We start from the raw sequence: 17,681 nt of genomic DNA on the forward strand, positions 1-17,681 counted from the left end.
GTGATGTATCTAGGCTTGACGAATAAGTCGAGTTAACCGTTGTAATGAAGACAATTTGTTTCACCCTGTAATGCTTGGCTGTTATTGGGCACAAGCTTTAGAACATTATGCATGTACCGTTTTGGCTATGGAGATATTGAATGAAATTTTTTTTCTTATAAAAAAAAAATTCAATATATACGTACAACGAGATACAAAATGGTAGTCATGATAGTTCAACATGTCCAATACAAAGAAGTACATATGTAGCTAGGAAACCATATCATATATACATATCAGCAAATTTATTTATCTTTTGCTGAAGAAAAGAACATACAAAGAGAGGGGGACAAAGCCAAAAACCTCTCAGACAAACGTAAAAACATAATATGAAAATACAAATTACGGAAATAGAAACTTTAGGAGACCTAAACGGTCATCATACATTTTGACAATTCAGGACTAGGTTGATAGATAGTCCTGATTTATTTTTATGACCCAAAGTATAAATACACATATCCCCTCCTTGGATTTGTATGCCTTACATAGAAGCCCACAAAAAACCGGTAGTGGGCAGAAAATGACAGACTGGGATTGTATTTCCAGGCTTTATTTTGAGGACTTGAAAGGCCAAATGCTTAGGGTTCCAGCTAGTGGTATCAGTATGGCAAATAGCTACTGCTTTGGCTTTTGTAACCCCATCAGCACCCACCAACGGAAGCATGTAAGCCCTTGTTGTTGTGCCATAGAATTTGTGGCAGTAAAACACACCATAAACATAGTTCTCCTTATGGCACACAATCGACCTGTCTCCAATACTTTGGACTCCAGTAATCTCAATGCTATAGTCTTGTTTGTTTTCATTTTCGGCCTCGGTTGCATAAACTTGGACGTACTTCCCAAGCTTTGAAACTGTGAAATCGAGTCTTCGCCTTTAATGGCCGGTGCCTCACACTCTTCGATTGTCCTTTTCATTATTTCTGCAACCACTGATTTGGGTTTCACTCCAAAGTAGGTTAGAATTTCTGGCAACTTGCTACTCGAAAAGGGTATGGACTCTGCAACTCGACGAGGCAAAAGAGTTGCCTTGTTACTTGTGGGTTTCAAGAATCGCAATGTCACCGTTTTCCCCAAATGCTGAAGATCTTTTCCTTGGAAGAATGTAGTTAAACCTGGCTCCACTTTGACTTCTAGAGAGGCAGCAGAATAAATAAATATTTTTGACGGTACATGTGTAAGACTTACAACATCCTTTCCAATCCCAGTGTAACTTCTTTGACCTTGTGACAATATATCAGTTCCTTTGATGAGCATACCTGTTTTTGGAAAAACCGTGAAATAATTACAAACATTCTACGACTTTAGTTTTACATTTTTTCTTTTCCTTTTTCTTAAAATTTCTGGAAGCGTCATAGTTTGAGAAAAAAAAAATCTCATTATATATGTCCTTTACGTTAATTAAGCTCAGTTAGCAGAGACGAGCGACTAGGTCAAAAATATTTAATGTAAATGTTTGATGTCACGTTCGTTCCACGGTTAGTAAGTTAATGCATTCTTATTTGGGTGAAGAAAATTATCATATCATTAATTTTGCAATGTTGATTAAATGAATTCTTATTTGGGTGAAGAAATGCACCTGATGGCATTTAGAATCACTTTTTGGCCCTTTAGAGTTTATGAAAGTTTAAGGATTAAATATTAGTTACTCTATGTATTTTCCTCCATAGAACAGTTTAGTCTCTCATCTTCTATATTAAATATATATTTCTTGTTCTTTCAATTTCTCAACCAATAAGTCTAAAATGTCTATTATATCCTTTATTTCCCCCTGTCAATAACACAGCTTCAAATATACAACCAAAAAAAGAGAGCGGCGCTCTAGCAAAACGGCAACTTGATTGCTTTAGGCCGATTAGGGTTCCCTACGGCGGCATTAGCACTAGTGAGGAGATGGCTTTTCGCATACTTGCTTGGAATTGCAGAGGAATTGTAGGAAACTCCAGGCGACGAGCTCTAATCGATTTGATCCGGCAGGAGAAACCAAAGATTCTTTTTCTCTCGGAGACTCTTTGCGATACAAAACAACTGGACACTCTACGAGTCAAGGTAGGGTTTGATAACTGTTTGGGTTGGCCTAAAGATGATGAGAATTCAAGGGGAGTGGCTTTCTTATGGATGAATGATGTACCGGTGAGGATTAGGAATTATTCTTCAAGGCATGTTGACGTAGCCATTGGGGTAAGAGGAGCACCGGATGAATGGCGTTTAACAGGCATATATGGGTATGCTCAGACCGCTGATAGGCATGAAACATGGAATTTGATGCGCCAATTGGCATCTCAATCCTCCTTGCCCTGGCTTATTGTGGGGGATTTCAATGAAATCGTTGACAACTCAGAGAAAACGGGTGGAGTCCCTCGAAGGCATGTGCAGATGCAAGGTTTCCGTGAGGCAATGATGGATTGTTCTCTGCTTGATATGGGTTTTTTTGGAAGCCCTTACACATGGTCAGACTACCAGACGAAGGAAAGGTTAGATCGGAGCTTATGGAATGTGGAGCTAAGGAATCTGTTCCCATCTTCACGTACAACTCACTTGCCGCCAAGTTCCTCTGATCACAGTCCTCTATTAGTTGAGGTAAGTGAAACTCCTATTCCGCAAACTGGGCGTAGAAAACCACTATTTCGTTTTGAACAATATTGGGCAACACATCAAGAGTGTGAATCAGTGATCCAACGCGGTTGGCAATATGCTTCTGAGGGAGATCCAATGAGTTAGATCTGCCAACGTATTAAGCAAACAAGTCGTGAACTAACAGGGTGGCAGAAACAGACCTTTATGTTTCGTCAGGTCGAGATGAAGGCAGTGAGGACGAGGCTGGATGAGTTACTGCGACAGCCGTTTAACGCAGCTGATTATGCTGAGAAGCAGACATTGCATGCCCGGTTTCAGGAATTGTTAACTCAAGAGGAGACTGTTTGGATACAGAGATCTAGGGCATTGTGGTTGAAAGGAGGAGACCGTAATACCGCCTACTTTCACAGACGAGCCTCAAATCGGCAGCACAGGAATCGAATTGTGGGTTTGTTTGACACTAATGATCAGTGGGTGCATGAGCCGAAGGGGATTGAGAGAGTAGTAAGCACGTACTATCAGCAGTTGTTTCATACAGAGGGAGTTAATATGCAAGCTATGAATCTGATTCTGGCTACTGTGCAGCCCAAGGTATCTCCTGCTATGAATCAAACTTTGTTGGCCCCTTATTCTAATGACGAAATCAAGCAAGCCTTGTTTCACATGCATCCTTCAAAGTCCCCAGGACCAGATGGTATGTCGCCTTTCTTCTTTCAAAAGTATTGGAGTACAGTTGGACCTGATGTGTGTACCGCAGTGCGCTCCTTTCTCTATTCCGGAGTGATGATCAAGGATGTTAATTTTACTCATATTACACTCATTCCAAAGGTGAAAGATCTGAAACATATGACTGATCTTTGACCTATAGCACTCTGTAATGTTCTTTATAGAATATGTTCAAAGGTATTGGCAAATAGATTGAAGCAGTTGTTGGGGGATATAATATCGCCATTGCAGAGCGCCTTTGTACCAGGTCGCTTGATTTCTGATAACACTTTGGTAGCTACTGAGGTGGCCCATCACTTGCACAATAATCGCAGGGAAGGTGATGGTCATTTTTCTCTTAAGTTGGATATCAGTAAAGCTTATGATCGACTAGAATGGTCTTTCTTGCAGGCCATGTTGCTAAAATTGGGCTTTGATGAGGAATGGGTTAATTTGATTATGACGAGTATTCGGACAGTTAGGTACTCCTTCCTGTTAAATGGAGAAGTTCGTGGATATATTCGGCCTACTCGAGGTATTAGACAAGGTGATCCATTATCGCCTTACCTGTTTATACTCTGTGCTGAAGGTCTTTCCTCTTTGATTGAGCATTTTGTCCAGAACCGGTGGATTAGTGGGATTGAATTGGCACCATCTGCTATTTGCAGATGACAGTTTTTTATTCGGAACAGCTACCGAAGAAGAATGTCAACAGTTTCGAAATATCTTATATACATATGAATTAGCCTCGGGACAGAAGATTAATCTGTAGAAAAGTGAGGTCGCTTTCAGTAAGAATGTTGAGATGGTTAAGCAGAATTATTTGGCCAACTTATTAGGTGTTCAGAGGGTCGATAAACATGAGCGTTACTTGGGGTTACCTACATATGTGGGGAGGAGTAAGACAGCAGCTTTTAGCTATTTGAAAGAGAAACTGACAAAGAAGGTGGTTAGTTGGCGTGCTAAATTACTTAGTGGAGCCGGTAAGGAAATTTTGATCAAAGCAGTGGCCCAAACAGTACCTAACTATGTCATGAATTGCTATATGTTGCCGTTGGGTTTGTGTGAGGACTTGCAGCAGTTGTGTGCGGGTTTCTGGTGGGGAGACTCTGACGAGAAACAAAAAATACATTGGAGGTCTTGGGATCGGTTATGTGTTCCAAAGAAAGATGGTGGGATGGGTTTCAAGGACTTGCATTGGTTTAATTTGGCGATGCTAAGCAAACAAGGATGGAGATTGGTGAAGAATCCGAATTCTTTAATTGCAAGACTGTATAAAGCTTTATATTTTCCTAATGGGGATTTCTTACATGCAGAATTGGGTGCTCACCCTTCTTTTCCATGGCGTAGTATTTGGGAGGCCAGAGAGGTCTTACTGAAGGGCCTCCGATGGCAGGTTGGAAATGGTGAAGATATTGATGTATGGAGAGACAACTGGTTACCAGATTCTTACCCACGTAGTCCATGTTCACCGCAACCGAGAGATGCCCCAACGAAAGTGTCTGAACTCATTCTTCCGGGAGCTAGAACTTGGGATGAAGACAAGATTGCTCAGTGGTTTTCACCGGTGGATAGGGAAATAATTCTTAAAATCCCACTCAGTCGACGTGCTCCAAGAGACAGGTTAGTATGGTATTTTCATAAGAAAGGTGTCTTTACTACAAATAGTGCTTACTACGTGGCTCGTGATATATTACTGGGTTTAGTTTTGGCTCCTCCATCGATCCCGGATCCCTATTCTAGATTGTGGGCGGCTATTTGGAATGCCACAGTCCCTAAAAAGGTGGCTCTTCAGGCCTGGAGATCCTGTGTGAATATATTACCGACAAGATCTTGTTTAAGTACAAAAGGTTATGTGGGGGATATGGTTTGTCCTTTGTGTGGACATGGGATTGAGAATAATGTGCATCTTTTCATCCATTGTAATTATGCACGTGAAGTATGGGCAGCAGCAAACATTCAAGTACCCGCCATGCATGTCTTGGACGTGAAAGATTGGCTCCTGCAGTTGGTGGGTAGCTTGAGTAAAGAGCAATTTGGCAAAGTTCTAATTCTTCTCTGGGCTATATGGAAAAATCGTAATACTCAGGTATGGGAAGGGACGAAACAACATCCCTGTGATGCTGTGGTAATGGCTTTTGGCTGGCTAACAGAGTTTCTAAAAGCTAATAGTTGTGAAAAACAATCTCGGGTGCAGAGACAAGATTGGGCAGTGCCTCAAGCAGGGTGGCTTAAATGCAATTCTGATGGAGCTTTTGTTGCGCAAGGTAATAGGGCTGGAATTGGAGTAGTTGTCCGCGACCATGATGGTCAACTTAGAGTAGCAGCAGCAAAGCCTATGAGGCATATCACTTCACCATTCCATGCCGAGTTAGCAGCCTTAATGGAAGGGGTCACATTAGCTGAACGAATGAATCTGGAGAAGGTCATATTTGAAACAGATTGCGCCATCTTGGCAGCAGCAGTGAACCAGAATGAACATGATCTTTCCCTGCTCAGCTTTGTTCTTGAAGATTTAAAGGATCATGTTCATAGCTCTGTTGATTTCAAGGTGGTTTATGCTCCCCGTGAAGCCAATAAAATAGCTCATATCCTAGCCAATAAAGCTCTTTGTAATAGTGTTGACCAAACTTGGTTTGGTACTGCTCCCGAATATATAAGGGATGCCATTCTAAACGAGTGTACTCGTTAATTTTTTCAATAAACCTACTTTTCAAAAAAAAAGCTCAGTTAGCTTAAGCTTTTCTAGATCTTGCTCGTGTTTGAATTTAGAATGAATTTAGCTTAAGCCAGTTAATTAAGTTATATTACTATTAACTAAATAATATATACCTGCAGGGTTTAGAAGTTGTTGTACAGCTTTGGAAGGCAAAGGAGATTTTGGCAAAGCTGAATTCCAGTAAGACATCCAGGACTTGCCATCATCAACTTTATTAGCATACCCAATTCCCACCACTACTGATGCCACCTGTGCACATGCCACAAATTAACTACAAATGAGTATGTAGTCAAAACATTTTTTGCAATGTTAGACATTTTTTAGTCAAATTTTAACTAATTTTAATATATGTCTGCATCAGACATCAGTTCTCTAGTTTAGGTAGTTTTCTTATTCTTTAAGTCTATAAAATATAGTTTTAATGTATATATAAATTACACAAAACTACTTTAAAATGAATTTTTTAAATTAACAAAACTAATAGAGAGCTACATCTCACTCTTTATATTTAGATTTACGGGCCGGGTAACTAAAAACCAAAATGAAGAGTACTTAGAGCATTTTTAACACTCTATTTTGGCTCCTTATTTATTTTAGAGAACATGTTTAATTTTTTTTTATCTATTATAACTTTTAGCTATATCGCTCATAAATATTGAAACCGATATGAGACTCTCTATAATTTAAAACATTTATTTTGAGTTATTTTATGTAATGTATAAATATATTTAAACTATTTAATATTCATTTAAGATATAATTTGAATTCAAAATTAGCTAAAATATAGAGCACTAATACAGACATATTTCTAAGAGCATCTTTAGCAGACTCTCTATTTTGGCTCCTTAGCTATTTTGGAGAGCATGTTTAACTTTTTATCTATTTTAGCAGCTCCACCAGACTCCTAAGTGACTCTCTATTATAACTTTTAGCTATCTCGCTCCTAAATATAGAGAGCGGGATGAGGCTCTCTATAATTTAAAACATTCCTTTTAAGTTATTTTATGTAATTTATAAATACATTTAAACTATTTAATCTTCATTTGAAAAATAATATAAATTCAAAACTAGCTAAAATAGAGAGCATTGATGCAGACGTAATTCTAAAGTGGCTAGCTAAAATAACTTTTTAGCTACTTTAGCTAAAATTTAACTCAAAAATGGCTAGCATTGCTAAAGATGCTCTAAAGTAGCCAGCCAAAATGACTTTTTAGCTATTTTGGCTAAAATTTAACTCAAAAATGGCTAGTATTGCTAAAGATGCTCGTACTTAGGAGTCTGGTGCAGCCATTAAAATGATTAAAAAAAAAAACTAAACATAATCTCCAATATAGCTAAAGAGTCAAAATAGAGAGTATGCTAAAATTGCTCTTAGTTACTTAGTTTTGTCTAAAAATTTAGATGAATCAATACTTACTAGCCTCTTGGTTTGACTTTTCGTTTCTTTTATAGAAATGTGAAATAGTATATAAACAATGAATTATAATGAAAACAAAAATAAATATTTGAATAAAAAAAAGAAAAAAATGGGTAACGTTTTCACTTTTTGCGATTAATGGTTCGTTTTTCCTATTTTACCATCTTTTGATAAAAATATTTTTCTTTTACATATTAAAAAACCTTAAGCAGAAAAAGAAGATCTCAATTTAACTATCTTGCATTAGAATTAGAGAGGAGAATTGTATATTGAAAATCTCATTTTGCTATTTTTATTATATTTCTAAATATAAAAACTAGGTATAACATACTTCCTCTACCTGTAGGTCCACATTTTGAGTTTACAAGTCTTCAAATAGAACTTACTATTCATTCTCAAAAAAGAAAATAAAAAACAACAACTTACTATTTAACATAGATTGTATTCTTTTATGTCAATATTATTAATTTATTAGATTCGAGTATGCTTTTTGACATTTGCTTTAACAAAGTACTATATTTTATTTATGAAATTATCTAATATTTGTAGTTTGTCAATATATTTAACAAAACACTAACATTACTATACACTATACATTTTGAAACAGATACTTTATTATGGATGCAAAATGACTTGAAGAATTCTTGTATATATATATATATATTGGAATACATATGTGAAAGAAAAGAAATATAAGTAGCAGCAGCCTAGCTTAGACCAAAACAAAAATAATACTTGATAAAATAAGAAGAAAATAAAAACAAAAATAAAAAAAGAACATAACTGCAGTACATAACTAACGATAAAGTGAGAACAGGAAAAGAAGCCGAAACTAATCCACAGTTTTATATAATGATTAATATCGAAGTAGATCTTTTTTTTTTTTTTTTATAATTAAATAAGGGATGAGGCGATATTAGCTCCTCGGAAGTAGACGATTTAGGGAACAAGTCCCACCCTCAAACCCGAAGGTGAAGGGTCTACCACACTCTGGGAGCCCACCGCCCGTCCCCTTATTTATTTTTTATTAATAATAAAGCAAAATACAAAAACGAGAAGAGAGGACAAAAGCCAAACCCCAAAAGTATAGACATGACAGATGGAAAACATAAAATTCCATCATTGGAACAGAAACAAAATAAAAATAAACTCCAGGAAGCCCAAATCAACATCAAGAAGAAACACGAGAGTAAGGGAACCCCTGGTCATCCATTCTCAAGTATGGAGAGATCTCGGGTGGAGGTGAGGCATGCCAAATCAGAGATGAAGAAGCCAAACCCAAATTTGTTAACCTATCTGCCACAGAATTGCCTTCACGAAGAACATGAGAGCAGTGAAATGTCATTGACCGAATGCGAGATAAACAATTCAGCCAAGCAATGCGCAGTGGGCAAGGAGGTGCAAATGAGGTAGAGCTAATACATGCAAGAACACTCGTCGAATCACTCTCCAACCAAATACAATGCCAACCCATTCGAAAAGCAATCTCAATACCAATTATAACTCCCATTAACTCCGCATAGAAAGCTGAGTGTTGACCCAAACCTTGACAATAACCTCCAAAATATTAGCCATTCGCAACCCATAAAACACCACCGCAAGCTGCGGGGCCAGGATTACCTTTAGCTAACCCATCAGTGTTAAGCTTAATCCATGGAAAATTAGGGGGATGCCAAAGAACAAACCGCGGAGCAATTGATTTGCGAGAAACTGGTTGGATTCCCAAGCTCACTAGCAACTGAGAGTCTAACACACCGCGGGAGTAACCAGGCAAATGGTGATTACACGCATTTATATACGTGTAATTATATCTAAAATACTAGAATTAAGCTAATCTTCATGTCAATTATTTATGTAATTAATTTATTTTTATTTATTTTGTAGTGAATACGCGGAGTGTGGATTTCGGATGAAATCGTGCGAAAATGATGCTAATTGAAATTACCGATAAAAAGACGAAATTGTCAACATGGTCAACCATGGTCAATGCAAGTTTGAGAGCGAAACCCGACTAGTCTCTTGAGAATATATATGGAAATATTTGAGACTGTGGAAGAGGAGAAGAAAGAAAAATAGAAAAGAAGAAGAAGAAAATTACAGAAAATAAAGAAAAGGGTTGTATTAATTGATCATTAGCTTTATCATTTAATATCTCTAGCCATTAACATGCTGCAGTAGACCTTAGTTTAATTAAGCTTTGATTACAATTGAGAAGTCTGCTGCCATCACGTGCTCAAACCATTACTTCCTTTCTTCTTGCCCACTCCCATATTGACACGTGGCAACCATACTCCTTTCTCTTTTACCAATTGATCTCAGCCTCATATGGTGATATATCTGCTATATATTTATGAGAGAAGGGAGGACAGGAGGGCAGCGGCAGACCCAATTTCTCTCACCTCAAACCCAAAACAGCCGCAAGGGAGGAGAAGACCCCAGACTCCCAGATCCATTTTTTTCACTCTCCCCATATTTTTATTCTCCCTTGCTGCAGCACACCACCAACACATCTCCACATCTAATTTCTCTTCTTTTCACTCACACCCATCTATTCTAATCCTCATCAATTTGAAGGAGCTTCAAAAGGAAAAACACTTCAAGCATAAAGAGTTTAATCACCACTTGGGTAAAAGGGAGAGATTATAATTCCAAGGCTTGTTATGTTTGCTTTTTAGTATTTGTAACTTGTCTTGGTTGTTTTTCCCTCTTCTATACCTTTTCCTCTTTTGTTTGTATGAAATTGATGGAATTGATGATGTATATATTTATGGGTAGTGAGTAGAAATTTTGTTGGGGGTTAGGGTTGTGAAGCCCTAACTCATCTTGTATAAATATTGATACTTTAATTTTAATAAATGCAATTTTCATTGTGTATGCTTTAAATCCGAATGTATTGGTCCTTAGAAGCATGTTTCTAGGTTTTGTCACCCTTTGAAATTATGTTGTGGACAATTGTGATGAATAGATTGATAAATTGACAACTTATTAATCTTGTTGTATCTAGGATTTAAGTGTGGTAACCATTAACTAGCTTAATTGTAGTTAAGCTTGCTTGAGTCTCTATTATCTTGCACTCTAGGCCTTTAATTTTGGATATTGCGGCCTTAACCGGCGTAATGCCCAAATTAGAGAGTTGATTGTGGCCCTAACCGGCATAATCGATACACCGAAAGGATAATTGGTTTAGTAGCCTTGACCGGTACTAAATACGGGACTTAACACATATAGGAAATAAACATGAAATTGGCACCGATATTTGCAAGATAGTTAGTGTGAATCACCCGACATTCCCATATTCCCTTTAATTTGAAAATCCAAATTTAATTTCTTGCTTGATAATTAGTTGTTTGTTTTTATTTTAGTTTGCATTTAATTTAGTTAATTCTCAATTCAAAATTCCCAAACAAAATTCTATCTTCCATTGTGCATAACTCATTTGGGCTACAAGTTAGTGGCTTTGATTAGGCTTAGTGTGAGCTAAGCCGAGCATTGCCGAGGCTTGGTGCCTTGTGAATATTTTATTTTATTTTATTTTATTTTTATTTTTACTTTTTCATTGTATGCTTTTGAGTCACTCTAGCGCCGATTACCTCGATTAGGTCCAACACCTAATCCCCGAGGTATGATAATCAAGGTTTTAATACTTCCCTTACTTGACAACGATTCGTACGCTTGCGAAGAGTTTATGAACCAAGTCAAATGGGGAGCAGCAAACCGCAACCAAGATTTAATAGAACGAAAAACACGCATAAGAGAAGGCCTCTTATTATGAAAACAAAGCTTATTACGTGTTTTCCAAATAGCCATGAAAGCAAACAGACAGCCCGCAAGCCATAAATTTTTCAGTTGAGGAGAAAACGGTTTACCAACAATTATACTCCATAAATCACCAATTGAACCATGAGTTGGTAAAGAAGTACCAAAACAGCACGACAACCATTGCCAAACATGCTGAGCAAAGGAACAAGAAACAAATAAATGAGTTGAATCCTCAATAGTGCAAAAAGAGCAAAGCTGACATACTGAAACCAATGGGATGCCGCGTCGTTGTAGTTGGTCATCGGTGGGTAACTTGTTATGGAGGAGGCGCCAAACAAGTATAGAGAACCGTGGTGGAATAAAATGCCTCCAAACTAGAGGTTGTGATCCATTAGAAGCAAAGTGTGGGCGTAGAAGATTATATCCCTCTTTAAATGAGAAAAATCCATTACTCGAATCCTCCCAAATTAAAAGATCATCTTCAGGGACAATAGGAAGGGGTAAACTTTGAATCTCATCAACCAGAGCTGGAAATAAAGTAGAGAAACGGTGTGGCAAACTCCATTGCTGACCAGCAATAAAAGAAGCTACAGTAGTTGTTAAAGGCCTAGGAAAACAATTGACCTGCAACCTATCAAGAAGAGAAGTATCCAGCCACCGATCAGACCAAAAAAGAACAGACTTACCATCTCCTATAAGCCATCTTGAGTGTTGGAAAATTATTGGAAGAATAGCTTTCAACCCATGCCATAATGAAGAACAAAAGTAGCGATAATTCATATGATGGGAGATCGAGAACCTTGTACAAGCAAAAGAACTCCATAAAGAATTCAATGTGATAGTACTCCATCCCATGCCCAAGAGAGCAGCCATATTAAGAGTCTGAAGATCCTGCAAACCAAGTCCAGACTCAGCTTTAGGAGCACAAACTTGGCGCCATGAGACGGTAACCAGTTTCCTAACAGCAATATCTCCAGACCAAATAAAATTTCGTGCACAAGCCGATAAATGTTTCAACAAAGATGGTGGCCACAAATACACTGAGAAGCTATGAAGAAATAAACTTTGAAAAATATCATGAACCAATTGAACTCGGCCTGCCATGGATAATAATTTTCCATACCACCCAGCAAGACGCGCTTTTGCTTTGTCAGCAATAGACTGAAGATGAACACGTCGTGGCTTACCCTTGAAGATAGGAACACCTAAATAAGTGAAAGGAGCAGCCCCTGATTTGAACCCCAAAATTCTTTGAACATGCTTGCGCCGATGGGAATAAGAATCCCCCATATAGAAGGTACTTTTATTTTTGTTAACCAATTGTTCAGAAGCAGCACCATAAGAGTCAAAAAATAACTGCAAACGGTTAAGGGAGGAAACATCCCCTCTACAGAAAATGAACAAATCGTCAGCATAGAGCACATGAGTAAGCTTACATCCTCTTGGCAAAGATATAGACTGGACTCTTCCCGAAGAAAAAAGAGAAGAAAGTCCCCTACTAAGAGCTTCCTCAGCGAGACAAAATAGAAGAGGGGAAAGAGGATCACCCTGTCTAACCCCACGAACACAGGGGAAGAAACCATGAGGAGACCCGTTTACTAAAATTGATAATCTTGCTGATTGGAGAATTGTATGAACCATATCCCTGAATCGTGAAGAGAAACCGAACTGTTCCAGAACTTGGAGAAGGAATTGCCAATTCAAAGTGTCAAAAGCCTTAGCAATATCAACTTTGATGCCCACATTACTGCCCACATTACCACCATAATTTTTGCGATCCAATAAATTAAAACCTTCTGACACCAACCCAATGCAATCTGCAATTCTACGACCCTTAAGAAAAGCTGTCTGTTCTGGAGAGATAATCCTTGAAGCAATAGGACTCAATCTATCAGCCATGATCTTCGGAATGATCTTGAAAAGGAAATTAGCTAGAGCAATAGGACGAAACTCAGAGATCACAGAGGCCCCCTCTACTTTCGGAATGAGCACAATAAAATTAGAATTCACATTAGGGTAGAGCCAATTTTGTTGGAAAAAAAACTGAACAAAAGCAATGACATCATCACCCACAATATCCCAACAATTATGATAGAAAGACCCAGGAAAGCCGTCAGGACCTGGAGAGCTAGTCGGATCCATAGAAAAAACCACACGACGTATCTCATCTGAAGTAGGCACCGAAATAAGACTAGAGTTCTCATCGCTAGAGACCAAATTTGGAATTACCTGGCAGCAATCAACCACACCAATTGGAGCAGAGCCTGGACCATATAGAGTGCGATAGAAATGAACAATATGATCTGCAATATCATGCTGGTCAGTAAGTAAGTTAACCCCATCCTGCAAACAATGAATCTGAGCACGTGATGATTTAGAACGGGCATAAGCATGGAAAAAATTAGAACACTTGTCACCCTCTTTAAGCCACTTAACCCGAGCCCGGTCACGCCAAAATGCCTCTTGTCGACGAGTTGCCTCCAGCACCTCAGCTTTGGCAGCAACTTCAGCCTCCAAAATGACATCAGAAGGCCCATTTGTAGCAATGTCAAGCTGAATAGTTTGTAATTTATTGCGTGCCAACTCCAGGTTTCTATGCACATTCCCAAAAACAGTGTTATTCCAAACCTTCAAGCAAGCTTTCAAGGCTTTCAATTTTTGTAAAATAACATACATGGGGCAGCCAACAACCATATTTGTAGACAAACAGTTTGCCACCAACTCATGAAAAGATGGGTGAAGAAGCCACATGGATTGGAAGCGAAATGGTTTTGGACCAGTCAACAAATTCTTGTTAGCTGAAAACAATAGGCAATTATGATCAGATACCACCCGAGGAAGTGTCATACAAGAAGTATAAGGCCAAACATCCAGCCAACAATCATCACACAATGACCTATCAAGACGCCTTTCCAATCGCCGCCGTCCTCGGCCTCTAGACCAAGTGAAAAAAGCACCAGAAGTAGCAAGATGAGTAAAATTACAAAGCTCAATAGTGCTGCGAAAATCCTCACATGAAGATCGAGCTGGAATAGCCCCACCCTTAGTTTCATGAGCGCCGAGAACTGCATTAAAGTCCCCAATTGCCATCCATGGCACTGTAGTATGCTGTCGGAGATGCAAAAGCTCTAACCACAATGCTTTACGCTTAGCTGCCGAAGTAGCAGCATAAACACAAGTGAATTGAGTGAGAGATCCCTCCATTAAAACCTGAAAAGTAATTTGCTGATCTGAAACAGAAACAATAGAAGGAGTAGAAATATGAACCGAACCAAATAACCAAATGTTTGGAATACTAGTACCCCGATCATTCAAAGTGATTAACCGGAGATTTAAAGAATCCCAAAAGGAAATAGGAACTGAGTCAAAAGATACCATTGGTTCAGAAATGCAAACCAAATCTGGATGATGTTGACGACAAAAAGAAGATAACTCAGAACGGGAATCTGAATTACCAATACCTCTAATATTCCAATACAGAAGCTTCATTGGAGACGCTTTGGTTTATTACGAACCCTATCAGGGTTTTTGCGTGCAGCAGTAGCATCAGATTGCTTACTTTTCTTTTTTTCCAACTTTTTCTGAGACTTTGTAAGAACAGGAGTGAATCCATCAATTTCTTCACCATTAACAAACCTTGCAACTGCATCCATTTCAAAGGCAGCCTTACAGGATGACGGACCAAAGCCAGGGGGGCCAAGACTTGGTGAAGCACTTGCAACACCTGGACCACCAACCTGTTCTTCATCAAAAATTTCACCCCAAGTACGGGATGGTGTATCACTAACAGGAGAATCATTATTTGAAGCCTTTGAAACCTCATGCTCATTAGATTCTAAGACAGGTTCATCCTCCTCCATAACTCTTTGCGCCGTTGTTGCCATGATATTTCTAGCGGCTTCCTCCAAGATATTATCAACCAAAGTCACTACTGCAATATGAGCATCATTATAAGTTGGGGCAGAGTGCTCCACGACATGCATCTCTTAAGTCTTATCTGCATTTATCACAGGAGATGAGGCTGGAGATGCATTACTTCCATCGCTCTTGGACGCTGAAGAGGGATTGCCTTCATTATCCTAAGAAGGTGAATAAACTGGAGGAATTATAGCCGTGGGCTTAACCCGATACTCTTGACGAACCCCCTTGTGCTTCTCAGGAGCTTTATTAGCTGAAAACCTATTCACGTCCAATTGCCTGCAATTCTTCTGTGCATGACCTATCAGACCACAGTGGGCACACTGCGGAGGAAGATTCTCATAGTCAATTCGAACAGGGAAGCAGTGATTCTCCCTTTCTACCATAATTGAAGTTGGAAGAGCACCAAGGAGATCAACATCCACTAGTACCCGTGCATAATAACCAAATCGTTGTTCCTTTGTTGCAGCATCCAGCTGTAAAGGCGTTCCAACACCATGGGCGATTTCTAGAATATGATGTTGGTGCCAGTATTCTTGGCTAAGACCAGAGATTCGAATCCAAACCTGAGCGTGTGTTTGAGGGAGAACATCTCCGGGTCGAAAATCAGGTTGCCACTGAGAAAGTCTGAATAAGCCTGATTCAAGTGTGCAGGTTCCACCCCCCATATCTTGCGCATATCAGCTTCAGAGTGAAAGTGAAGGTCAAAATATCCCTTGCCAATGGGAACTAAGCGCCACGGTCCTGAAGGTCGCCATAAAGCATTCAAAGATGACTTTAGGGTTTCTGTTTTTAATGGCATGGTTCCCTTCCGGAGAAGTAAACGCCCAATGAGGTTGTTGCGACAAGCTCTCAATTGCTCCTGATAGATCTCCTCATTGATCTTGACATAGACTGTCTCACCACGTATTGTTGGAGCGGCAAGCTGACTTATGGGAACGTGAGACTCATCTTCATTCACAAGAACTGACGCAAAAGTCTTTGGCTTGGAAAACTTTGGTGCAGGGGCCGAGATGGGATGTGAATCTGCAAGAGGCCCTAGAAAACTCCAAGGGCAGATTGGTTGGGGTTCACCCATGGCGGAGAGCCGCTGCGGAGCGGCTGCGTGCAAGGAAAGCCCTAGGGTTACTCTCTAACGGCCGGTGAGAGCATATCTATATTTGTCATAGTTCTCAGTTGTTTAGTGCTAATCAGAGGTGTTTTCAAACCATACTCCAATGAGTAAAAGTTGAAAGTAGATCCCTTGCATTAATCGGATTGGACTCGCAACCAAATTGGTTGATTTGTAGGACAGCAGGTCCCTCCATCTTGATAATGAATGGGTGAGAAATGAGTGAATGCAGCATATGTGCGTTAATACAAAAATACAATACATATAGTTTTTTTTTTTTTTTTGAGAAATAAAGACAATATATGGAGGACGTAATTCGTGAATTAACTAAGACTTACATAGAAAATTGAAAACAGGCAAAGAAGACGAAACTGACCCATGCATATAGCTATTTGGTATTCCTATATATTGATCGATAAGAAGTATGGAGATCTTCTTTAGGGAATGGGTGAGTAATGAAGTGAGTGCAGAGTGCGCTTATATAGAGATCGAATTCTAAAGGCAACAGCACATATGTGCAACTTGATTTTAGGATATGGCTTGAGCACATAGCTTGATAGCTAGATATTTAACAATAATGGGTGTGTGTGTTTGATGGGGTGGTAAGGCTTTGGTCTCATATATAAGAGGTCAGGAGTTCGAGCCCCATCAAGGGTGGGAATGGGGTGGGAGGTTTTTTTTTTATAAAAAAAAAAAGAAAAAGAAAAAAGAAGGAGAAGATATTTAACAATAAAGTTCTATGCCGTCATGGTTGTGAATTTGTGACTCGATCAACTGTGCGTAATCAAATCCAACGTGTTCGATCGTGAAGCGGTGAGGGTACTGATGCAAACTCTTGTAGGGTACAAGAAGTACCTCTCGATGATGTATTAAGATTCCTTCTTTCAATAATGTAGATATCACTAATCAGTAATACTAATAATGCAGGGTATTTACTATTTACTAGTCGAGAGGAGGAAAAGGTTGGAGCTCCTTTTTCTTTCTTAAGTCTGTGGTACCAACCACAGACGTTGGTATACCGACGTTGGTTGTATCCATTTGCGGCCTCATGGTGTATTTGAGAGTTATTAGCTCAATTGTTTTTCTTAATTCTAGGAAGGTATGTACATATGAACATATCACGTGATCTGTCTTTATATTACAAGTAGGCCTTATGGCTCTTGTCTGATTTTGCAATACTACTTGCAATATTGCTATTCCACTTGAATGAAATCTTTTACTTTGATGAAAAAAAAAAAATCAAATATTCACGGGCGCTCAAGGTCGATTCGACCCTGGCTGCCTCCACCTCCATCAATTGTTGCGATTGAGCTAGGGCAAACTGACCTTGCTCCACATCGGCAAACGATCGCACATAGGAATCTTGAATCCCATGGCAACCTCCAATCCCCCTTAAATCCTTAATTAATTTCTAAAGCTGCAACCAAATCTAAAATTAT

At 38.9% G+C, this 17,681-nt stretch overlaps 2 protein-coding genes and 1 pseudogene across 2 annotated transcripts; 1 reads left to right on the forward strand and 2 right to left on the reverse strand.

The window, feature by feature from the left end:
- Positions 1-520: 520 nt before the first annotated feature.
- LOC112168741 lies at positions 521-1,293 on the reverse strand (annotated as a pseudogene).
- Positions 1,294-1,929: 636 nt separating this feature from the next.
- Positions 1,930-2,757, forward strand: LOC112168750. The gene has a single exon (XM_024305657.1). The coding sequence runs from the start codon at positions 1,930-1,932 to the stop codon at positions 2,755-2,757; it is 828 nt and encodes a 275-aa protein (XP_024161425.1).
- A 12,535-nt stretch (positions 2,758-15,292) lies between these two features.
- On the reverse strand, positions 15,293-16,209 carry LOC112168770. Its single transcript, XM_024305690.1, has 2 exons — positions 15,679-16,209; positions 15,293-15,607 (listed from the first exon to the last, which is right to left on the reverse strand). Exons 1-2 carry the CDS (start codon positions 16,207-16,209, stop codon positions 15,293-15,295), a joined length of 846 nt encoding a protein of 281 aa, XP_024161458.1.
- Between the last annotated feature and the right edge of the window lie 1,472 nt (positions 16,210-17,681).

This window comes from Rosa chinensis, chromosome 1, assembly GCF_002994745.2.
Source record: "Rosa chinensis cultivar Old Blush chromosome 1, RchiOBHm-V2, whole genome shotgun sequence".
NCBI classification, from domain to species: domain Eukaryota; kingdom Viridiplantae; phylum Streptophyta; class Magnoliopsida; order Rosales; family Rosaceae; genus Rosa; species Rosa chinensis.

Excerpts from the sequence above, each read along its gene's own strand:
- LOC112168750 (XM_024305657.1), top strand. The coding sequence starts at position 1,930 with ATGGCTTTTCGCATACTTGCTTGGAATTGCAGAGGAATTGTAGGAAAC.
- LOC112168770 (XM_024305690.1), bottom strand. The coding sequence starts at position 16,209 with ATGGGTGAACCCCAACCAATCTGCCCTTGGAGTTTTCTAGGGCCTCTT. Across the intron at positions 15,608-15,678 it reads GGTTTGGATTCGAATCTCTG|CTGGATGCTGCAACAAAGGA; the intron begins GTCTTAGCCAAG and ends ACGCCTTTACAG.